The sequence below is a fragment of the Puma concolor genome, chromosome B4 (genome assembly GCF_028749965.1).
Source record: "Puma concolor isolate L17-30 chromosome B4, mPumCon1.1.hap2, whole genome shotgun sequence".
Taxonomy (NCBI): Eukaryota; Metazoa; Chordata; class Mammalia; order Carnivora; family Felidae; genus Puma; species Puma concolor.
Genome location: NC_141673.1, coordinates 41081269 through 41106919, shown reverse-complemented (window position 1 = coordinate 41106919; position 25651 = coordinate 41081269). Strand labels below are relative to the sequence as shown.

The window sequence follows — 25651 nt, the reverse complement described above, 5'->3', positions numbered from 1 at the left end:
CATGTGTTCTTTTTTTATGGGTCCAATTTGGTTTTGAAAATAAAAACTAAACATTAAGATTTTACATAATTTTTAAGATTATGTAACTTTCACTTCTGCATGGAGTTCTACTGTTCCCATAACTATAATAGAAATAGAACCTTCTATAAAAATCTGTACCGAGCCACTCAAATCTTCTTAATGTTTTGATGAGACAATAAAGAGATTCAAATAAGTTTTTATTCTCATTCTAATTCTCTCAATTAATAAATTCTCTCAATTCAGGCAAAAAAGATTACCTGAGTCTTGGCCAAGGATTTTGGAGCTACCACAGGGCTCAATAGGAAAGAATTATGTGATTGACTGGTTAATCATCTGTGCAATGGGTATGGGAGCAGGGGGCTATAATTATTATGCCATATTTCCTAGCCCTGATTAAATGTTGCTTAACAATTTTAAAAAAATTTTTTTAATGTTTATTTTTGAGAGAGAGAGAGAGCGCACTAGCATGGGAGGGGCAGAGAGAGAGGGGAGCACAGAATCCATGAAGCAGGCTCCAGGCTCTGAGCTGTCAGCACTGAGCCCAGTGTGGGGATCGAACCCATGAACTGTAAGATCATGACCTGAGACAAAATCAGATGCTTAACTGACTGAGCCACCCAGGCGCCCCTGTTGCTTAACAATTTAAATGATATTGTTTACGTGGAAGAATTGTGAGGAGAGTTATTTCGGTACTAAAAGTATCTTTCTCTTTCAAATTGTATTATTGCCTATTCTAGATTTCTATATAAAGTGACCCATTGAAATAAATTATTAATATTACATATCTGAGTGCTAAAGAATATATTTTGAAAGTAGATGTCTTTGATACTGGAAGAGTTGCTATTTGTAGCAGCAATGAAATTGTTTGTTGTTGTTGTTGTTGTTGTTGTTGTTATTGTTGTTGTCTTGGAGATATAAATCCATAGGGCAATGAATTAATAGAAAAAGAAGCATTAAAATATTGCAATTAGTAATCAGTTTGCATGAAAACGATATAGTATAATAGAGCATAGCACAGATTATATAGTATCTAACAGACCAAAGTTCAAATTTTAGTACTGTTATTTTTAAGATGTATAATGTATACAGGTAAGTGAATGTTTAAAATCTTTAGTTTCATAGTTTCAGTCAGGGATAGAGTCTCACCTTTGCAGGACTATTGTAAGGAACAAGTGAGAAAATAAATGTGAACTGCTGATCACTTACTAAGGACACAATGAAAATGAGTGTCTTTTTGTTCCATCCTTTAATATACTTCCAATATATCCATTCTTAAAACGATTCCTCCTGCATAAAAGTTGGGGATATAACATACCTTTGTTCAAAAAATAACACTCAATTAATATCAGTCAAGTATTTAGTGATTAAACACATATCACCCCCATGAGAGGAATTAGAATGCAAAAGTTGACATAACACAATTCCTGTCCTAGTGAACGATACATCTGCTCAGGACACAGGCAAATATCGTGATAAACTCCCATATTAACCTACTAATTAGAGAAGAATTAAGACCTGTGGACCATGGGAGGACGAAACTAACTTTGGGAAACTTGAGAGATGCTTCAACAAAAGGTGACATTTGAGCAGGATTTTGAAGCAGCGGTAAGGTTTTGTAATATAGGGAAGAGAAGGATTGGTCTTTCAGATGAAGGAAACCTCATGAAGAAAGCCATGGGCCCGTGGGAGAAGAGGTTATAGATACGGAGCAGAGGTGTGGTGACAGTGGAGAAAACGGAGCAGAGATGTACAGAGGAGACAAAGCTGTAAAGAATCTGAGAAAGCAGAAAGAAACGCTGCACACCAAGTCACAGGGCTTGGATTTTACCCTGTGGGCAATGAGGAGTCAATAGCAACTTCAAGAAAAGGGGTTGACATTCATTCTGTCTTGGGAAAGTTCATTCTGTTGATTATGAGAAGAATGATCTGATTTGTGTGGAAATAAAAAATGGACTGATAACAAAGAAGAGCTGTTATTAGGCTCTGTGGGAGAGATGACTGACAGAGAAAGCAAGTAGTGGGTAATGACTGAGGCAATGCCATACTGTTCAACAGAAAAAATGGTGACAGTCAAGTTACATGACAAAGAGGGAGGATGGTATGAAAGAAGGGGAATGAATTGTTATGAACATTTTGGGAATATCTGGGAGAAATCTAGGTGATAGATCCAGGTATAATATCTAGGGGATGTCAAGATGATATTTAGGAAAGGAAAGAGACCTCGAGGTTAGGGTTGAGATTTGACTATAAAATGAACACCTGAGGTAAAAAGAATAGAAGAATAGATCGCCTGTTGCCTAGGATTACAATTTTGAAAATATTCATGATAATGGTACAAAATTTAGGGGGTGGAGATAGTCGATCTATATTTGGGAAGGAGGAGTAGCTGGAGAGGTAGCTGTTTCTTTAGGAAAGCTATGTGAGGTGAGGATTTCTAGAAGGAGGCTATCAATAGTATCTAAAGCTGTTGCAGGATAGGAGATGAGGCATGGCTTGAGATGTTTAGATTATGCTGTTTGACTTTACAGAATGGAAGGTGGGGTTTTTTTGTTGTTTTTTGTGGGGTTTTTTTGCAAGATTGCACATTTGTGAGTATTCTGTAGAGCACAGCCTTTTCAATTTTATTATGCGTAAGAATCCTGTTAAAATGCAGATGAGACCTGAGGGTCATTATTTTTTTTTTTCTTTAAAAAAAATTTTTTTTTAACGTTTATTTATTTTTGAGACAGAGAGACAGAGCATGAACAGGGGAGGGTCAGAGAGAGAGGGAGACACAGAATCCGAAACGGGCTCCAGGCTCTGAGCTGTCAGCACAGAGCCCGACGCGGGGCTCGAACTCACGGACCGCGAGATCGTGACCTGAGCCGAAGTCGGCCGCTCAACTGACTGAGCCACCCAGGAGCCCCCTCATTATTTTTTAAAAAGTCCCAGGTGATGCCAGTTTTGTTGGTCTTTGGACAACACTTTGAGTGGTCAGGTACTAGCAGTTAGTAAAAATGGGTAAGTCACAATCAGGATCTGTTTACTCTGAGAAGCTTTCTATCCTCATAACAAGTGGATATTATAGTTCAACATGGGCATTTGCGCTGAAGTTACATTAGAAAGGTCTGGTAGTTTGGATCTTTCTGTGTGTTGAAGACCAGATGAGTTTTATTATTTTTTTAAAAATTAATTTGACCGCCTCTAGTTTCTTCCTCTTGTCTTCCATGTTAGGGAAATAAAAAGCATTCCCTTGATATTTCACTTTATCAGCTAGATGAGCAGATACTTCTTTCAGTGGAACCCACAATGAGTCTCAAAATATTTCTTTTGTGCTTCTGTTTCTGATATTTTTATCATCCACTAGTTAGAAGAAGTCTCATTGAACAATCTTTCTAGGAAAAAAATACATACTCTTCAATCCAGATGTTTTAAAAATTCCTAGTTTAACGATGTTCTGACTGTATTTATCTACTGCATCTTGCCTCAGAGCTGTGTCTACATGTCCCTTGTGTTTGTTTTACCAATAAATTGCATTAGCTGTACCTCCTCACCTGTTCTATTACTAGACTGTTTGTACATCTGAAACTTGGGATATGGTATTACAAGCACCGTGGGGAAAATAAGGAGCCGAAGGCATTGTGGGAAGTACTGGGGGTTTGAGTTAGTGCAGTAAACAAGGAAATTGAAAGAGAACATACATGCAAATGGACTTATAGAGGCTGAATCAGCGTGACAGCCTATTGAATGCATATCTGCAATAATTACAAAGAAAAAGAGAAGAGTCAACTGTTGAGGTCTCAAGCCCATTGGACTAAAGAAAATGATGATCTTATGAATAGAAACAAGAAATTAGAGGAGGGATCTGATTAAGACCTGGGGGATAAAAGAAGGAAAATGGTGCTTAATGTGGTGACTTTGAAGATCATGGAAACGGGCATCTTTTACTCAGTTATTGTTGAGGGCTGGGGATGCAATGCACACATTAATTCTATTTTATAATAGATTTTATTTAAAATCTTAGCTAAGAAATGAATTGCTAAGTGAAAGAATGCATACAAGTGTGTGAGGAGAGAGGGCATATGAAAAACCATGCCTTTATGACCTTGATAAAGGAAAAGGACCCAGCGAAGGAAAGAGAAAATGGATAATAATGATGGTGGGCAAATCAAGTGAGCTCACTGGTGCTACACTCTATAAAAGAGAAAGATTGCAAAAGGCAGAGTGAGCAATATGGCCAAATACAAAGATGTTAGAGTATGGTGAGAATTAAAGAAAACTCCGTGTTCTTCACATAACAGTTTCACAAGTGCGAGGGAAGCAGAACAGAAGCCAAGCGTCAAAGGATTAAAATATGAGGGTTTGGTGCAAAAATCTAGGCAAACATAGAATATTATTATCTCATCATGAATTAGAAAACACATGGGCCATAAAAACCAAACTGATTTTAGCAAGTCAGTTGACCTCTCTAGATTTTCTCCCCCTACCCACTTCCCTCCTAGAAATTATTGTACTTCTTTAAAATCATGGAAGAAACCCCTATGAGGTGTCTTCGGTTCCCTTAAGAAGGATTTATTATTTCATTGTCATTTCTCCAGCTCATATGTGTGTTCAATTTTGGAGAGTACAGGATAGGATATAGTAGTGAACCTTGAGGTAGGTCTCTTTCTCTTAGATTCACAAAGTAGACTGAGAAGTTCACAAAAAATATTCCTTCACTTTGGGTGCTTTTATTTTAAATTTAGATTTTAAATTAATATCTCATTTCATTCACACACTTTGGTTTTTATTTTTAAATTATTCTCTGATGTCATTGTCACCCGAGGTAGTTTCAGCAGATGGGGCCAGTTGTCTCAGTGTCCAGGGGAGTTAGAATGCAGATGTTATTATGTGCAAATAATAATAATTCACATGTCAAATGTGAAAAATAAGTGCTATGAAAAGCTCCTTAGCTATGCGGATTTTATCCTTTTCTACCCAGGCAGTGTCTAAAAGGTCTTCTTGCTCCCTAGTGGAGGGAGAATTAACTTAGGAAGCATGTCAACACCGTAAGAAATCCTTGCCTTGACTAAAATCCCTGTTGCTTGGCAGCAAAGCAACTGGATGAACTGCATCAGGGCTCTTTTGACCCTTTTACCCCGATTCTAACACCCCCATGTTGTTCCTGTTTCCTTGGAGACTTTGGAAACTACATGCACATCATGTACGGTCCTCACAGTTCACCTGAAAAGTGATTCTCCACTCAGGCATCAATGCATGATCACTACAGGGTATCTGAACATGTTTTAGGTCTAGTTGGGTCTGACCATAGCCTGCAAAACACTAATTTTCGGAACATTCAGGTAATTCCAAAATTAGCTTAACTTCAAGTGCAAAATTTCATTTTGTTTGCAAAGTATTCACTGCTCTTTAGAGCTCGGTTTAAATAATGCTTTGTTTTGTGTCTTGGAGTGAAGAGTTTTATTTAAAAAAATTATTAAGAATTATTGTTCAAGAATGCCCAGAAGTTGTCATTAACAGTTGTTGAGTTTGTTTTTGAAGAATTTAACTCTAGTTTAATCCATTTGACTTTTGCATAGCTCTCTCTTTAGAGAAACATCTTGTATTGTTCACTTCCTTAAAACATTCTAGGTGCATTCAAGATACAACACATTACATTTGTCAGACACCAGATGTTTTAGTCATTTGGTTTTCAAGATAGCATTTTGGTTAAAGCATCAAATTAGAAGAACTTGTTAAAGAAGATAATGACTCTTACATGTTTTCTGTTCATTTTAACCTTTTTGAGAAGGATATCTTTGTACCATGTAAAGTCAGACTTTAGCTTTCCTGAAGTTTTCATAGTCATTTACAAACATTGAATTTTTTGTGCAATGAAGTACTACTTAAGATAATATGAACGATATCACACAACCATAATTTTAACATCATTGATGATACCGTGACAAGGGGTGCATGGCATTATTTCATAGTGTGTTCATTAATCAAAGTTCATGGTATATGTGTTGCATTATCATAATTTTCTAATTAATTTATTCTTTATACATGCTTATACATGTTCCAATTGCATTTCATTAACTCCTAGTTTTCTTGTAATTTTGTGCTTTCTTTCCATGTTCAAAGAATCTCTTTAATTCAATTTCTCTGTTTCTCCTCATACAGTCTGGCAGCCAGATATGCAACTCAATCTAATCACAGTGGAATTGCAACCAGTCAAAAAAAGCCTACTAGGTCAGTTAATATCTCTAATTTATTGCTTGTTAGTGATAATAAAGTAACTGCCCAGTGATATTTTGTCCTATCATTCTAAATTTTTTTCATAAATCACATACTTCTGGATGAAAAGTTTAGAGGGATGAATTCCTCCAACTGGATTTGCATACACATTCTCAGGGATGAGCGTGTCTGTGTTAGATCATTAAATGGGTTTTGGCTTCTTCTGTTTTGGTTTTGTTACATATAGTGTTATAACTGGGCTGAAGTCTAGCTTCTAGGCTTAGAGAAAGTCAAGGAAAACATGACTTTGAAGGCCCCATTCTTTCCAGGTTACAGAATCTGGAAGTCACACAAGAATGTGATTGCTTTTTGAAATGGGCATGCATTAACTACTGCATGTTTTGAAGCAGAATTGAGGAATATTGGCAGGTATTTGTGGGTAGGTTAGCACCAGGTCACCAGGTTAACCTGGACTGTTCTTTTATCTATAATAGTTTAAATTGTTGCTTCTTTATGACATGCATATTTTAAAGACAGTCTGTTATAGTAAATGACTGCATTATGGAAAATAACTGCTTTATAACTGATGCTGAAAGTGATGTGTTTTTAAAACTGTTAAGTTACCAAAGGCACAATGGTGCAGCTGAGTGGAGCCACAGCAAATGTGTTTTGCACCCCTGATTATTATGTGATTATATGTGCCACCTCTCTCACTGGAGGAGTATCTCAGGGGTGGCTCCCTAATCACTGCTCTGATAATGTATCATACATACTATGCACTGTTTGACCACAAGGACTGCTTCTGATGCCTTGACTTGAGGTATGTTCTTTTCCTCTTGCCCTGGTTTTCTAAGTTATGTTCATTTCCATAGTAATTTAAACGATTCTGGAGAGAAAAATGTAAAGGGTATTTAATTAAAAGTAAGAAAAATTATATGAAATCAGATGTGCAAAGAACAGTGACCTGCCATGTACAATAAGCATTTTTTTATTACCACTTCTAAGGCTCATGCATATAAAATATACTTTAGTACTTTGATTTAATAGAATATCTCTCTCTCTTGTCTTTTTTTGGCTTCATTCTTATTTCTCTTTTTATTACTTTGATGAATGATCTGGAACTCTGGCTGCCTGTCACATTAGGGTAATGAGAAGAGCAAATGGATTTTTTAATTTGTTTTAATTTGTTCTTCTGAGAACTGAAGATCATTTGGCTTCATGGGTCACGGTAAAGATTAAAATGTATTTTAATTGCTTTCTAGAAACAGGTCAAGTTTCATTGCAAGCAGGGCAAGTTGTGTGACAAAATGTGTTTATACATGTGAGTTTGGAATGAACTTTCTAAGTCTGTAGCTGTGTCTGCAGGAGTAGTTCTCAGATTTATTATGATTGGGACATTTGGCCAAATTAATTAATTGAGTTCTTTCTGCAGAGTGCAGTCACTGGTACTCAAAATTCTTGGTGTCTGTAGTTAATTGTGGTGTCCTTACATACCCTGTGGATCCATTTGAGCAAAAGTTAATGCTGGAATCATCGAAAAGGTTCCAATCTCATGTGTGAGGCAATTTCTAATCGGCAAAACAGCCGAAGGAGCTATTTATTAGCCATATGTATTTAAACTCCAAAATACAATCAACATTTTGAAATTACCAAGTATTCCAAGAAAGCAGAACTTCTGTTTTTAAGCTGGTACTTGAGTTTTCCTGATGTTCATTCCATGTTGCAATACCTGTTGCTATTTTTTAAAGGTACCTATAGTATTTAAGAGTTTGATTTCCTAATAATCTATGGAGGTAATGTATCAATTATAAAGGTGGGTTAAAGTACGAATATAGTAACAACTTATCTTGAAATTGTGATATATTGTGCATCAATATAACAGTTATTTTTATTTTATACTTTCATTTAAAAAATATAATATGAGAGAACAGTAAAAATTTCAGTGCTTCATTTTCAAGTTCTGGATTTTTTTCTTTTAAAATAGAAAATGTCAGAGAAGTACACAGTGACATTCACACGATGGCAGCAAATGCTGGCAAAGATGCTGACATCCTTTAAGATCATGTTTTTAAATAGGACCTAGGACGCCAACATTGGTTCCTAATGACTAGTTTTAATTGATACAGATTATTTATTATACATACAGTATGTTAATAGTATAAAATAAAATATAGTGATTGTATGTTTTAGGCACAATTCATGAAATAATTGATACTTGAAATTTTATTGTGGAAACTACTTTAGCAGTGAAATAAATTATCCACATTGGTATTTAGTGTTAGTCCATGTAAAATAACTCTAAATCACACCCTAATGTGAAACTTACCCTAATTTTAAGACAGTCTGTCTGTATTTCCTTGTGGTCTGTCTTCCATACACAAAGAATAGCTAAAGTTACTGTCACTGTAGGTGTATTTTACATTATCATTCTGCTCATAGAGATTTTCTTGCTCTGAGACCTTCATCCTTTCTTGTTATATCACCTCTGTGATCAGTTGGCCACACTTGCAAGATAACCAGTAGAGTCTTGGTACTTATTTTTGGTAAAACAGTTACAGAAAAAAAAAATTGAGGCAGACCAATGAAATATAAATTAATTCATGACCTTGTCTCTGCACCATGTTTTAATAAGAGTAGTTTACTACCTTAGATATACTATAAGCATTTGCTGTTAGCAGTTTTTTCAGTACCTTTATTTTTCTTATTATCAAGTTGACTTAGGCTACAGCTATGAGCTGAGGATAAAAACAAATGCCCCATACATTGAAAAGAACAACTTAATAATAACTGCAAATAGGTGATTAATACCCTGAGAACATAATAAATTTGTGTTGTTATTTCCCTTGCTTTTCATGTAATTGTTATAGTAGTTTTAAGTCAAAATTTTATTATTATTATTATTATTATTATTATTATTATTAGGGGTATGGTAAGAATGACTTTTTAAGTTAAAGGTTACATTATTTCTAATTGTTCTACATTGTTAATATCATTTGAGGGCAGATTTATTGAAAAGTGAGACAAGATTTTTCTGAAGATTCTTAATCCTTGTGTTTAGCCATTTATCACGTAAGCCACCAATTTTCTGCTAAATAGATTTTAGAACATCCTATATTGTGCCTTTCCCATTAAGGCTTCCCTGCTCAGCACCTCCTACCCCTATGTTTTTGCAATATACAATAATGATGTAGTTTTTCTTATACTATTTCAGGCTTCCAGGTCCCTCTAGGGTGCCAGCTGCAGGCAGCAGCAGTAAAGCCCAGGGAGCCTCTAATTTAAATAGGAGAAGTCAGAGCTTTAACAGCATTGACAAAAACAAGCCTCCAAATTATGCAAATGGAAATGAAAAAGGTAAGTGTTTGCCTGTTACATCATTATGGCATAAGGCTAAGGTATTAGCCTTGTAAATTACATACTAAGTCCAATATTTGAGCAGTGTTAATGGCTTTTGGAATGGAGTTCTTACCAGCACAGTTTCATGTTTTCAAACTGCCCCCTCCTGAATTCTAGCTTTCTTCAGGGCTTTTCATTCTAAAGAACATTTTAAGGAAGTAGACTCATACATTCTAAAGTGTTTAATTGTAGGGGTGCCTGGATGGTGCAGTCAGTTAAGCATCCGACTTTGGCTCAGGTCATGATCTCGCAGTTTGAGTGGGTTTGAGCCCTGCGTCGGGCTCTGGGCTGACAGCTCAGAGCCTGGAGCCTGCTTCAGGTTCTGTGTCTCCCTCTCTCTCTGTCCCTCCCCTGCTCATATTCTGTCCCTTTCTCTCCCTCAAAAATAAATGACACATTATAAAAAATTTAAAGTGGTTAATTGTATACCCAAGTCTAAAATCTTTCTCCCAAAAATATTTCCTCCTCTTTTGCCTTCTCATGTTTTATGAACAATTATTATAAATTGATAAATTTATATTAAACTTATTTGAATATTTAGCTTCAGTTAACATAAATGCCGTAAGTCTTTTGGGCATCAGAAATTGAGGCATAATTAGGATAGATATTTAATCTATCACAGAAATAATGTGACCTTAGTTTTCCCTAAAGAGACAAGTTATCCATGTTTGTTTTATTTTCTTGAAGAGTGCAGAATGGAAATATCAAATCACAAAATCATCAGGAAGAAAGGAGGTATGGTGGAAGTCTGTGTTAAAGACAAATTATATTCTCACTAGATGATACACAATTCTCTGTATTGTGCAGTGTGCATTTAACTAGGTGCTGGCTTGATACATTGCACTGTGGAGCGTGGACACAAGTGAGAGCACGTTCAATGTATATCAAAACCGTGAGGGAATCAAGAAACTCTACTGTTATAGGCAGTGTGACTGCGTGAGGGACTAAGGCCTTCGGGTGGATTTTGTGGTAGTTTTTGCAAACCAATACAATTTTAACTTCTCTTTACAGTATTTAGCTTTCCATGCAGCAAAACATGAAGTCCATAAGTGGAAAATATGCTTAGTTAATAGAATAGCAGGCAAACTCAGCCGGATAGGAACTTTATCGCTCAGATTAGATCATGTCAAATTGTTTCCTAAGAGTATCTGATTAGACAGCTTTCTCTAACTTAGACATGAACTGACAGATAATCTGTCAATTGGACATTTTTTGTGAAGATTTCCCAGCCACTAAAACAAAATTGGAACAGAGGCTCCTGGGTGGCTCAGTCCGTAAGTTTCTGATTCTTGATTTCGGTTCAGAGCATGGTCTCATGATTCGTGATATGGAGCCCCAAGTGGGGATTCTGCCCTGACAGCAAGTAGCTTGCTTGGGATTCTCACTCTCCCTCCCTCTCGCTCCCCCTTCCCTGCTCATGCATGTCCCCCTCCCCCCCACCGCTCTCTTTCAAAATAAACAAACAAATATTTAAAAACAAACAAACAAACAGACAAAAAATTAAAACAGACCATAAATCCCTGAAGGCAAAGCAATGTCCCTGGATCCCTGCAATACCCTCTGTTCTTGTATCAAATGGAACAAAGGAAGAAAATAATGTATAATTGTAAGTTAGGAATTTCTTTAAAGTATAGAAGAAAGCTTCTGATTCAGGAATCTGAGAAATATTACTGAAGATTTACACTTTTCCTGAGGAAAAGGGAGACAACAATTTTCTTTGTTTTGTGACTTTCCTAGAAAGTGTCATACAGAGCCTGAATGTGCTATGAAATTCTAAGCGAAAGTTTGTTTAGACATAGAGATATGTTGAATGAACTCTTCATATATCCAATTTAACTATGAGATTATAGGGGCGCCTGGGTGGTGCAGTCGGTTAAGCGTCCGACTTCAGCCAGGTCACGATCTCGCGGTCCGTGGGTTCGAGCCCTGCGTCGGGCTCTGGGCTGATGGCTCTGGGCTGATGGCTCGGAGCCTGGAACCTGTTTCCGATTCTGTGTCTCCCTCTCTCTCTGCCCCTCCCCCGTTCATGCTTTGTCTCTCTGTCCCAAAAATAAATAAAAAACGTTGAAAAAAAAATTTTAAACTATGAGATTATATAATTATCTGAAATTTTTGCAAGAAATGACTAATAACATTGGCAAAAAAATTTAGAAATGCTTTGGATGAGCTAACATTTTGATATCATGGTGTATCTGAAGTTTTCTGTCATGTGAAATTATTTTCTGTATTTCTAGTGTCTAAAAGTAAAAATCTAAAAGTAGACAAGCATTTCTATTTTTCCATAGCCATTCAACCAACCTCTCTTACATATGTCTAGGAAGTAATGCAAAACTAGGATGTAGCAATATTTACAACCACCACAAGGTGGAGACAGATGACATACATTATGAAGTTTTTGACAATGTAAAGCAGATTTCCTCAGATCCGTAACTGCAGCAAAATATCAGAGTTTTCTTTACTTTTGATTCCAACTAACTAAAAGTTCTAAAGCATTAAGGTGTGTGATCACACCTTCACAAATATTATAATATGCCCAATATAGGCATTAGATGCCTGAAAACTGTCAAAAATGACTGAAACATAAATTGCATCATATGATTGCTACATAGTATTTTCTATTAACACGGAGTTACAACTTAATGAAAAATGCAATATCAATGTTTCTTTCTATTAAAAGATTTTACTTATTTATTTATTTATTCATTCATTCATTCATTCATTTGTCTATTTCAAGTAATCACACCCAAGGTGGGACTCAAACTCACAACACTGAGATCAGAAATCATGCACGCTACCAACTGAGCCAGCCAAGCACCCCTCAGTGTTTCAAAATTAATCATTGTCATTCTATTTTATATTTCTAAAATATTATCTTAAGTTATAAGAGCAAACAAAACAATAACAAACATCACAAATGAAACCATTTATACTTTACTCTTTAGACTATTAGAGTGGTATATTTTTTGGGTAAGAATGTTTTATTTACCCTTTTGTCATGGATATTTATAGTGGTAGTGTAATTTATATAAAACGTAAGATTCCTTCTGCTGACAAGCTTATCTCTATCACAGACTAGTTTGCATACATATCCTAAATATGATCAAGTAAGGGGAACATTAAATAAGATTTTTCAAAGGTTATAGTATTATAAGGACAGAATTCAGAAAATACTAACTTGAGTATTCTAATTAATTGCTCTTCCTGTCTTAGTTATTAAGTTGTAATATTTAAGTTTAATAAATTAATACATTTTACTTGAGGTATTATCCACATTATCCACAACATGCTCCCTGAAATGCTTCTAAGAGGAAGTATACTTTCTACTTTCTTTAATAAGTTTTGGGTGATGAGTTACATGAACGCTTGAAGAATCTCTAGAATTTGTAATCGATAATAAATATTTATTGACAGCAAAAACAGTTTCATTTCTCTATTAAAAAACATACTGTGAAAGCACAGCTTTTCACATGTATGGCACTGTAAAACTAACTTACTTGCAAACTGTGTGACTTATCCAATGAAAGGAAATCAGTAGAGAGTCACCAACTTCCAAAGATATATCTAACATAATTTTAATAATAAAACAATTCAAAAAAGAGGGTGTTCATTTCACCATTTTAGCAAATGAATTAAATGTCCGTGAGCATGGCCATAGATGCTTGCTTGCAGAGAAGGCAGGAGAGAAACGTTGTCACAGCTGGGGGCAATGCCATGTCACCCTCTGTTGAAATTGAAAGTGGGAACACATTTTTCAGAACAAGTGGGAAAATGAAGATAGCTCTGTTTGTAGAGAAGCATTTCTTCCGAGAGTCCAAATTTCTTCTCTTGGCGACCTGCCATTCAGATACGGACATCGAATAATACGTTCCGACCCCAGCATTTATCACTTTGCTCATACACTACACATAGATCTATGCTGTAAAAAAAATTAAATACCCATCTTGTGATCTTGTGAAGATGATGCCCTGGTTCATTTAGATACACACTCTATATGCCTGAAGCAAACTATCTTAAGAAATCATTCTTGTTGTATAAAATCTGGGTATTAAATCTGCAAAAGGTGATACAGTTTAATATTATTAGGGACATAAATATCCCTAGCTTCATTTGGAATTCAGTTTCTGAACTATGATCTGTAAACAATTACTGCTTGACAGTTTGTTAGCAGAGAATTGTTTTTCTGTGTTGCTAAGAAACATGCCACAGTACCAGAGGGCATTTTGCCATCTTTTCATTGTTTCTCCCAAGTGATTTTTACGTTGTACCTGTGTATCTACTAAGGAGATGTCCTTTCTGTTCTCCTGGATCCTAATGAAGTGTCTTCTGGTGTGGACATGTTCACTTTCATCTACACTCAACATAGATTTAAAAGGACTGATACGGAGAATTTGGCAGCATTGGCAATGAACTTTTGAAAAGTAATGAGCTTTTGTAAAGCTTAATGTGAAGGTTACATCAGTCATGGAATGTTGACTGCTAAAACATAACTATCTGGTTCTTAAGTACTTTTTTCCTTTTTTTTTTTTTAATGCTCTGAATTACTATAGCATTAAAGAACTAAACTGTTGTACTTTCTTTTCAAGATAATGCAATTATCTTTTACTTATTACATTGCTTTACTAGTGATTTATTTATGTGTTCCACCATGACTTTTTGCTTTATTTCCTTGATACTTATAGAAGCCTAAAATATAATGTTAAATGAAAATTTCAGGCTAATCTTAGAGATTTTTCATGAGGTAACATAATTCAGTATGTGTATTAGATGATGTGAATCAATAGACTTGAGAATATATGTTGTTTCCTTATGTATAAATGATCCCATATTGAGGTGTACACGTGTTATTCATGCCAGTACATAAATTGCATACTTAAAAAAAAGTGGCTGGCGAATAGAAGTTTCCCTAAATTTCACAATGCTCCACAAAGTGGCACTGTAACATTGCAAGTGGTACGATATGAGCACGTGCAGAATGGATAGCACCTCTAGGGTTCCGGTAATACCATTCCATGTTTCTGTTAAGTCATCATAAAGTTGATGATTGCATTGCCTGTGCAGTCAATGCATCGATTGCATTGATGATTGCCTGTGCATGGCACAGGCAATTGTTTATGGAAGATAGTGCGGTGAGGTGAATAAGGGGCCAGTTGGTAACAAGACATATTTGGATTTGAATTCTGCATTTTTTTCTTTTTACTTTTTAAAATGTTCAAATGTGTTTTGATATGTTATTGTGAAATGCGAGTCTAAATTAATTAATTGCCAGGGTCACATCGACAAATCATTTTCTTCCTTTCCCAATGACCTGTGATGTTAACGTTGCCCAGTATTTAGCAGGGATCCTGTGTATCAAGGAGTACAATGTCTGCTACTCAGCGAATACTTTCCAACGAATGGTGCTATTGTCATCATTTTGGTTATTTTGGTGTTACTTTGTAAGTTGAAAGCTAGTTTGCTTCCATCTAAGCAACATACTCTTCAGGGAGGAAGAAGAGGTAAATAGGTTGAGGACCACCCCTGTCACCTCTCTCAGGGTAACAGCAGGCAACATGGGGCTAAACTCTAAAGCTAGCTGAAGTTCCACAGAGAAATGTCTTATCTAAACTTAGCCATATGCCTGTGTGACTGCCACACTTATCAACATGTATTAATTTTAGAGCTAGATTGGCACTTTTTTCCAGGTCATCAATGTTATTTTTTTTTTTTAAGATGAGATGACTAAAAATTAACTCTGTCAATGTACGTGTTTTCTGAGCATGAATTAAATACTATTCTTATGTCAACTCAGCCGGGTGGTTCAAGTCGAGTGCCCAAGGAGGTAGTATATAATGTACCAAGTAGAGAGTGTCTCCTGTACTGTTCTCCCCATTTGTATTCTGCTTCTTGAGAAAGAAAGACACCATGCTTCAAGGAGGTACCCAATTAGCTTCACTATTGTGGTAAACGTGGCTTTCTAGAGAGCCACACCAGTAGAATTTCTGGGCGTGCAGCGAACATATGGGAAAAGAAAGAGAGAGTGAAGAGCCTCCAAAATTTGGAGTCAGAAAAACCTGAGCTCTAATTTTGCCTCTCTCTTTTCTGAGCTTTACTATATGTGTGAATTGGAACAAATTACTTTCTCTTTTTAAGTTTCAGTTTTCCCATTTATAACATGAGAAATCATAAGTATATTACAGGTTATTATGGGTGTAAGTGAGATCCTACATATGAAGAGCTTTAAACGTGATAGCAAGTATCAGAGTACTTGGAAAAAGTAAGCAGTTGATAAATAATATTATTTGGTTGTAGTGGGGTTGATGATGGTGGAGGTGGAGGCGGAGGAAGGGGAGGAGAGAAAGGAGAGCAAGTGGGAGAAAATGTCTCTTTAGAGGTTAGAGACAAGAAGCCAGAACTGTAGACATAGGTCCTGCAGATTCAAGACAGATCCATTGCAAGAATGCCCTTAAATATGTGCATTGGGTAGCTGTTCCTTTCCTCATACCCAGATAACAACCCGTTCATAGTCAGAAGCTGAGTTATCAACATTCAGAAATATATCCGTGAGACCAGGCTATTTAATACTGAACATGGAAATTGCACAGAGACTAGAACTCGTGGCGCTGTCGGAGCTACAGACCCTCCCATTTCAGTGGCTGCTGTTGTGCAACCTTTATTGTGAGGAGTCCGGGGAGACTCTTATTATTCCAGTGCCTTCCTGATGCACAGCAACCTATGATTTGTCCTCTTAATGAGACCCAAAGCACCTCACTGCTGCTCTATAGAGAGAGGCTGGGGACAGATTTAGAGTGGAGCTTAGAGAAGTGTCTTATATGTGTGTACTCATCTGAGAACAGTTTTACAGCTGTTGCTGTGATGGTGTCCATGGTTTGGATGTGGATGTCATAATTTGGAGTCCCTCCTGTCTCATTTTTGAGAGTGGTGATGTTGAAATTCCTCTTCTGTACTTGAACTGCTATAGCAGTCTATCTAGCTAATGGCAGAACACTTAAACATCCTGGTGGATTCTTTCCTACCTTTTCTTCTCATTCCCATCAAAACTCCCAGGCACGCAGGGACAGGAGTCTCCCGACTTCTTAATCGAGTTGTAAATACAAAGAGGATACACACTATATGTATGGCCGTCAGGAGAACCTGACAGGCTTCTTTTGTTTGCCATATCCCTAGCCACACATTGCCAAGCATCCCATGAATATCGAACTGGCCGAACTCTGAAAGTTCAGAAGGCAAAGAATATTAATACTGCACATCTATGGACCATGTGACAAATTCAACCAAATTGGGTACTGGCATAAGAAAAATTCTTGAAAACTGATGTCAGCAACTGCCAGGATTTCCGAGTCTGTTCAACCTTTGTTACTCAAAACATGGTTTGTGACGCAGCAGCAGCAGCAGGAGCCTCTGGAGCTTATTAGAAATGCAGAATCTCAGGGCCCATAGCAGATCTGCAGAATCACAATGTGTTGTGTGCTCAATAGGATCCCCAGATAACTTCTGTGCCCATTAAAGTTTGAGAACCTCTATGGGAAACACTTAGGGTGTTAGACATTCTATGCATAATAACAGACTTGGTCTTTGCTTTAATGGAACGCAAAGTGCAGTATAGGAAACAGGCAATTACACTCGAGTAATAATGGTCATAAGGGAGGAAATAATAAGCTATGGAAAAATGTAAAGGAGCCACCAGACCCAGACTTGATGCTAGGATGATCAGAAATGGGGGTGGGGATAATGCTTTTGTGTTTTGTTTTGTTTTGTTTTCTTTTTGTCCAGAGGAAGCGAGGTCAAAGTTGAGACCTGACCACTAAATAGAAATTATTCTGAAGAAATATTTGGTAGGCATTTCTACCTGCAGGTAGATTCAAATTTTGGTGACATGTTGTCAGTCTCTGAAAGGGATCTTAACATGTAAGCGAAATAAATTTGGAACTACCTGTACTTAAAAGAGATTGAAGTAAAAGATTGAAATCCATTAACAGAGAGTGAATGTATTTGAGACGGGTTATTTTGAAGCTTGTTAGATTTGTTTGTCCTGAATTAGTCGATACTCCTACTGTTTTTCAGAATACCTTAGTGTTTATATACAAACCTAATGGATTTCTACAGACATTCTAGAAATGGACACAATTACAGATATTACCTGAATATTGAAAAACATCAATTTATCATCATAGGCTGTACAATTTAAATATGCCATGTAAGCATTTTGACTTTTCAGTAGACTATTACATTTTAACATAAAGTATACATGTACAGTCTTACAGTAACTTTTGCCAGTTGAAATATGGAAATGTAGAAAGGTAATGAGAGTTAGAATTAATGTTTGTATACCAATTTTTAAAAGAAATATTAAAGAGGGCACTTGTGATGAACAGTGGGTGTTTTGTATAAGTGATGAAGCACTACATCTTACATCTGAAACTAATATTACACTGTATGTTAACTTTAATTTAAATGAGAATTTGGAATAAAAAGTGAATATTAACTATAAAATGCATTTGTCTATTCTTGTTAATATAAATTTCACAAATCTATTATATCATTTTAGGCGCACTTATTTTTAAAAAGCTTAACTCACACAAATACTTAACTAATAATTTAACCTATTTTTGTGTCTCTAATTTCTTTATTTTCTCTGTTTTATAGTAGTTTCCTTTTCTGAAAAATGGTTAAAAGTAGTTTTTGGTACAAATGGGCTTGATTACATATTATTTTCCCTGCATTTTGAAGAACACATTTAAAAATAAAAGTATTGTAGTTTTATAGTTGTAAATATTTGATGAAATTGAATGGGCTCTAATTCTTGAATATTAGGAAAAGGATATTATTTATAAAATATTTCCTTTGGACATTTCGTCAAAAACAGCTCTGCATTTATTTGTCAATGTCTAGTGTGTTAACAGTGCTAAATGATGCCTCTGTTACATAAATATCTAATTTAATCATTGATCATTTCATGTCTCAAAAAAAAAAAAAGATGAAAGAAGGAGGCATTTATGGTAGATGAAATTTAGAGTAAATGACTTGACCAGAATTATACTGTTCCTCAATATTAAATAACATTTATACTGAGGTCTTTAAACTCCAAGCTCAGTTCTTTCTATTCTATGCCCTGTTATAAAATCTCTTTTTTGATTTAGTTTTTCATCCTTAAAAATGAGACTTTTTATCAGGCATTAATCAGTGTTAAAACAGTCATATAACAGTTCATTTCATAATGAGATTTCTGAGTGGAAAGTAAGTAAAGTGAGTAAACACATGCATTATAAAGTACTTTTTTTTCATAGCCCCCCCCCCCAAATAGCTTGATTTTTTTAGTAGTCTTTAGAGTTTCTTCACATCACTTCAGGAGGTATGTTAGTAAAGGGCACCAGCTCTGAATTGTGTTCAAATCCAGGATGAGTGACTTTGAACAAGTTACGAGTTTTTTATTTGTGAAACAGGAATAATATCAATACATACCTTACGGGGTTGTTATATAGTATATATGTAATTTATGTTGCATATATAACATATGTTTTATGTAATATATATTATATGTAATATATCTAAGTATATATTAAAATTATATGTAATATGTGTGATATGTAATATATGTAATATATAACATATATTTTATGTTACATATGATGTATATTTATATATGTTATATATAATGTGTGTGTCTATATATGTAACAGTACATTATCTGACCCATATAAGCATAGATTTCATGCTTTTTTTTAAATTCAGATTAAAACAAACAATACTGAGAGCTAAATCATGATTCATAAGCACATTTAATCAGCTGACAAAAAGCTAGTCTCCTGTAGGTTAAAGTGATTTCTCAACACTTATCATACAACGTATTTTATAAAACTATGTGGAATGTCAATTTACTGCTATGAACTACAGCAATAATTGGGAGAAATACAAAGAACTGCTTAAGAAAGGATAGTGTTTTCTCTTTGGATGTGTATGACTAGCGAAGTTCCTTTGGGTTAGGAAAATTTTAGAAGGGAAAATAATTGTTTTCTAAAACCAGTGGCTCTCAGATCCTGAATCTGTGGTACGTGGTGCAAAGACAACCATAGCACAGAGTGATCGATGCCCCATAGCATGTCTCTTTTCTGCTTACAGGAGAGATCCTTTCCTGTGTCTGTCGTTAGCAGTACTCTGTGGTGTGAAATAAACGATCAAAAGTCATCAGCCTTTTCTTGATCATTTTTTTCTTCACGTCCAGATTCCTCCAAAGGACCTCAACCGTCTTCAGGTGTAAATGGAAACACACAGCCCCCTGGCACTGCCGGGCAGCTGCCTGCCTCCGCCATCCCTTCCCCAAGTGCCAGCAAACCCTGGCGCAGCAAGTCCATGAATGTCAAGCACAGCGCCACCTCCACCATGCTGACCGTGAAGCAGCCAAGCCCAGCCACCTCTCCCACACCCTCTGCAGACAGACTGAAGCCTCCTGGGTCAGAAGGGGCCAAAACAGCTCCCTCAGGACAGAAATCCATGCTTGAAAAATTCAAGCTGGTCAATGCCCGGACTGCTTTACGGCCCCCACAGTCTCCCAGTTCAGGACCCAGTGATGGCGGGAAGGATGACGATGCCTTTTCTGAATCTGGTGAAATGGAAGGTTTTAGCAGTGGTCTGAATAGCGGTGGCTCAACCAACAGCAGCCCCAAAGTGTCACCTAAATTAGCTCCTCCAAAAGCTGGAAGCAAAAACCTCAGCAATAAAAAGTCTTTGCTACAGCCAAAGGAAAAAGAGGAAAAGAACAGGGACAAAAATAAAGTTTGCACTGAAAAACCAGTCAAGGACGAGAAGGATCAGGTGACAGAGACGGCTCCAAAAAAGACCTCTAAAATCGCAAGCTTGATCCCAAAGGGTAGCAAGACGACAGCAGCCAAGAAAGAAAGCTTAATCCCCTCTTCCAGCGGCATTCCCAAACCGGGCTCGAAGGTGCCAACAGCAAAGCAAACCATTTCATCTGGCAGTGCAGTGAGCAAAGAGTCAGAAAAATTCAGGACTACCAAGGGAAGCCCTTCCCAGTCCTTACCTAAGCCCGTTACCACTGAAAAAGCAAGCACATCCAATTGCCCTGCTCCTTTGGAAGGAAGGGAAGCCGGCCAAGCTTCTCATGCCGGTTCCTGTGCCGTGCTAGGGGCACAAGGCAGTGGGCAGACTGCGGGGAACGGTGCCGTCCACCTGCCTCAGCAGCAGCAACACAGCCACCCCAACACTGCCACGGTGGCTCCATTCATTTACAGGTAAGGTGGCCCCTGTTGGTCCACAGCTGTCATCTCCTGCAGGCCTTCATGCTCACAGTGTAAGAAACACGGTTACTAGCATTGTGTTTTGCGGTGGTCATTTTGGAACAATGTTTCATCCTGAAGATAAAGGCCTCGAATTTCATCTTTTAAGAAAAACGTAACCCGTATTCTCTAGTCCTATTCCGCTTCCTCTTCCCTTCTTCTGCCCTCTTGTCTCCTCTTTTCAAGAACTTGAGGCTTTAGGAAGTTAACTAACTTGTTCTCAAAGGTGAAATGAAACCCAGATGCCATGACTTTTCCCTGTGTCTGTTACCATTTTTATTATCGGTCTTTTGAAACAATTCTCAGTTTTATAACGTTTACAGATAGTTTTCTTTTCACCCTTGGGAGCAAGTACACCCAAATGCCTAAAGGGGCAGACTCTAGAGTCAGACACACGTGGCTTTAATGTCCTGCCCTGGCCCGCACCAGCTTTGTGACTTTACGACTCTTGGTCTCATTGTCTTCAACCGTCAAATAGGAATAATAGTATCTACCTTAAAGCGCGGAGAAGAGTAATAGGGAAAATTCCTATGTTTGCTATATATTCTGGAACATTGTAAGTGTTTGTTGAATATTGTTTATAAGGTATTGGTTTCCCAGCATACAATTTATATTACTTTTCTCTGGCTAAGCATTAGTTTCTAGGCACACATAATGATCTATATAATTACTATATTCGTGCTTTATTAATTTGTTCTTGCATTGTACTTATGTGTATTAAAATATGCCAACATGTGCTATATCTTAAAATATTCTATACAGTTATAAAAATGGCATGTTTTGCCTATTGTGCGGATTGTCTTAATTGATTAGAAATATGTCAGTCACTGCTTTGCCTCCATGTTTATTCATGGTCTTTTCTGCCAGGAGATACTTAGGGAGGGATAACGTCTGCCCTTTTGGCAAGTTGGCAGTTCAGTAACAGGAAAGATGTTTTCTGAATAGGAGGCAGTACCTGCTATAATTAAGTCAGGGTCAATATTATATAGCTTAATAATGTATTAAATTTATTAAATGTATGGGGTTTTTTTTATGTAAAGAAAGTAATTATGAGGGTTTGTTTTCCTTCAGTGAAAAACCTTAGTGCTTTTCTGGTGCTTTATATACTCGGCGAAGCAAATTTAAAATTACTATATCTCAGCTTCTTTTTCAAGTCTGCTTTTCTGCCTTTAGGAGCAGTAATTCATTTAAAACCTTTGTATTTGGATCAGATGGGACTCAGCTCTAACTCCAGAGTCTCTGTGTGACAAATGAGAATTGAAGATGTCAAAATCATAATCCACATTTCACATATGTGAGAAAAATTATCAAGTGTTAAGTATGTCACACTCAGCACACATGTGCATCTCAAATGTATTCTGTAGAAGCATCAGTCATCTCAGATCACCACAAATGAATTTCACAGGAAAGCGTAAATCTAAGCAGAAAGATTGTGCCTGCCAGGTTAGCAAGCATGTTTTTAGAAGTGGCAACAGGCTTTTTTGGGGGTTTTTTGTTTGTTTATCATAAAGTGTCCAGTGGACACAAATTTGGTCGTTTCCATTTGAAAAATGCAACTCTCACTATTAAAAAGAGGAAACAGCACAGCCTGGGGGTTTAAGTATGGATCATTTGTGTGACCTTGCCACATTCTCCTACCTCTTAGTTTCTGTTTGCCCCTTTTAAAATGGAGATGATAAAACTGAGATAATACAGCCAAGTAGTTAAGACTATGGGCTGTGAATTCTGCCTGTTCTACCACTGTTCAGAAACAACATCTTGTGTTGGTGAGTAGATGACCCCAGGAGCCAAGTTGGCTGGGTTGAAATCTTGACAATGTCCTTTGTTAGCCATGTGACATTGGGTAATGTATTTAAAGACTCTGAGCCTTGATTTCTTAATCTGTAAAATGGGGCTGATAATAAGAGAAGCTGCCTCCTAAGGCTATTTTGAAGATGAAATGAGTTGATATTTATACAAGGCTTAGGATAGTTCCCGCCGCATAGTGAACAGTCTTCCCCAAATTTCAGTGTATAATCCTGTGAAGTATGGTGGGTAAGAAGGTCCACTCGGGGTGTTTTAAAGATGAAATAAGGCAACCTCATGTAAAGATTTTAGCACAGATCCAGATGCAGAGTAAATGGCTTATAAACATCACCAATTAGTGGTATTATTATGAATAATATAAGGTAGTTGAAAATAAAACCGTCTGATTAGAAAATTTCACGTCATAGTCTGCGTATGAGGCAATAGTTGCTGGAAGTCTCTTATAAATTCAGAATAATTTTGTAAATGATAATGTAAATCCCCTCAAGGTAGATTAATCAATATTTAAGCTTTTTAACTGTCAGTAAAAGATATTTATATTACAGAATCATATTGTTTGGATTAGGTAACCCTTGATTTACTTTTGACTCTGTTGTTCCAACCCCGTGTAAGAATTCTTCCTGCAAAATGCCTGACAGACTTTTCTGGATTGCCAATTATTTGATAACAGGCATAACTGACTATTTTATAATGTTCTTGAGTACTTAGTACAAGTCTGTATTTCACAAGATTTATGTTCATTTTCTCATTTAAACTTTATCATCAACAAATGAGGAAAAATGTTATTTCCATTTCACAAAGATGAAGAATCAGAGATTTCAAATCAGAATAGTAATTGCCATTTAAAGTCACAGGGCTGGTAGGGGTTTGCCTTTGAACTCAAATGTGCTTGGACCTATAGTAGCCCCTTCTTTGTTCACCAGTTCTTCCTGCAAGAAATAGTTACTAGAAAGATTCTGGCCAGAAAAATGTCTATCATAGATTGCAGAATTCTTAATCAGAACCCATTTAGGATAGGAAGTGCCAAATTGCTTTCAAGTTGTGTGTGTGTGTGTGTGTGTGTGTGTGTGTGTGTGTGTGTGTATAATGTATATAGTTTTGATATTTAAAGATAATTTAATAACTTCTATAAAATGGGAAGATTTATGGCTGAGGGTGATGTTTTTCTCCTTTCTTCACCCTGATTCTAGGTCATGCTAGGCTATTAATTATTACTTCTGGAACTCTAATATATGCTTCATAATACTCTTTGTTACAAATTGAATGTCAGAGTTCTATAAATATAATGTTGAGTTCTGGAAGTTAATGGATTTCATATTAGTCCTACTTCCTATACAATGCAAGCATGTTCTAAATTAAGTTTTTGTGACTCATTTATCTCTATAGTGTGATAAAAGTAGTTTTTAAGTTAGTATATCTTTATCCATTTAATGAATGGATATAGCTGAAATCAAAAGTGGAAAATTTTAAGAAAGAATGTTTCAATTTAAAATAAAAAGTTCCCAATAGTTAAACCTATTTGAATGGAATAGACTGCCATTGTATTAAGCCAGCTACCAGAGATATTTAAGATTTGGTAGAATGATGAGGCGCCTGGGTAGCTCAGTCAGTTAAGCATCCCACTCCTAATTTTGGCTGAGGTCATGATCTCAGTGTTGTGACATCGATTCCCACATCAGGCTTTGTGCTGGGTGTGGACTTTGCTTAAGATTCTCTCTCTCCCTCTACCGCTCATGTGCTCTCTCTCTCTATATATATAAAAGAAAGAAAGAAAGAAAGAAAGAAAGAAAGAAAGAAAGAAAGAAAGAAAGAAAGAAAGAAAGAAAGAAAAGAAAAGAAAAGAAAAGAAAAGAAAAGAAAAGAAAAGAAAAGAAAAGAAAAGAAAAGAAAAGGAGAGAAAAGAAATATGGGTGCCTGGGTGGCTCAGTCAGTTAAACCTCCAACTTTGGCTCAGGTCATGATCTCACGGTGAGTGAGTTCAAGCCCTGCATCAGGCTCTCTGCTGTCAGCACAGAGCCCACTTCAGATCTTCTGTCTCCCCTCTCTCTGCCCCTCCCTTGCTCTCTCTCTTTCTCTCTCAAAAAATAAATAAATGTAACGAAAAATAATAAGTGGTAGAATGACAGGTTGCCATTGTTTAGGTAAAGGGAAAATACCAAATACGTTTTTATTTATGTACTCATCATTCATTTTGCAAATACTATGTATTAAGAACTACAAAGATTTTTTTTTTATTTTTTTTTATTTTTAAAAAATTTTTTTTTCAACGTTTATTTATTTTTGGGACAGAGAGAGACAGAGCATGAACGGGGGAGGGGCAGAGAGAGAGGGAGACACAGAATCGGAAACAGGCTCCAGGCTCTGAGCCATCAGCCCAGAGCCCGACGCGGGGCTCGAACTCACGGACCGCGAGATCGTGACCTGGCTGAAGTCGGACGCCAACCGACTGCGCCACCCAGGCGCCCCTACAAAGATTTTTTTTTAAAAGACTTTGAGTTCCAGTGAGGGAAGGAGTCAAACCATAAGAAACTCTTAAATATTGAGAACAAACTGAGGGTTGATGGGGGGTGGGGGAGAGGGGAAATTGCATGATGGGCATTGAGGAGGGCACCTGTTGGAATGAGCACTGGGTGTTGTATGGAAACCAATTTGACAATAAATTACATATATATATTGAAAAAAAAGATGTTGCCTTGCCCTCAGGGAGTTCAGTCTATTGGACATAATGATAAAATATAATAAAAATTAAAAATCATTGCTGTTATGGAAGTATATACAAGAAATAATGTAGAAGAGAGTAGAGGTTTGGGATGTGGGATTATTGAGTGGAAAATTCAGAAGAAAATTTGGAAAGAATCCATATTTTACTCTTGATTTTCAATCACTCTCTCCCTGCACATCTTATTTTCAGTTAGTCCTATTGGCTCTTCCCCCTCAAAACATAC

General features: G+C 36.6%; 1 protein-coding gene across 8 annotated transcripts in view; it reads left to right on the top strand.

Annotated features, from left to right (window-relative positions):
* NAV3 (neuron navigator 3) overlaps positions 1-25651 on the top strand; it is a 598387-nt gene that overhangs the window by 381693 nt on the left and 191043 nt on the right. For 7 of the 8 annotated variants that reach the window (XM_086712755.1, XM_025927005.2, XM_025927006.2 and 4 more), the window contains exons 6-8: positions 6163-6231; positions 9428-9567; positions 19829-20855. In XM_086712755.1, the coding sequence (XP_086568881.1) occupies positions 6163-6231; positions 9428-9567; positions 19829-20855 (1236 nt within the window). The remainder of the gene's footprint in view (positions 1-6162; positions 6232-9427; positions 9568-19828; positions 20856-25651) is intronic. The other variant, XM_086712754.1, reaches the window with a different exon arrangement.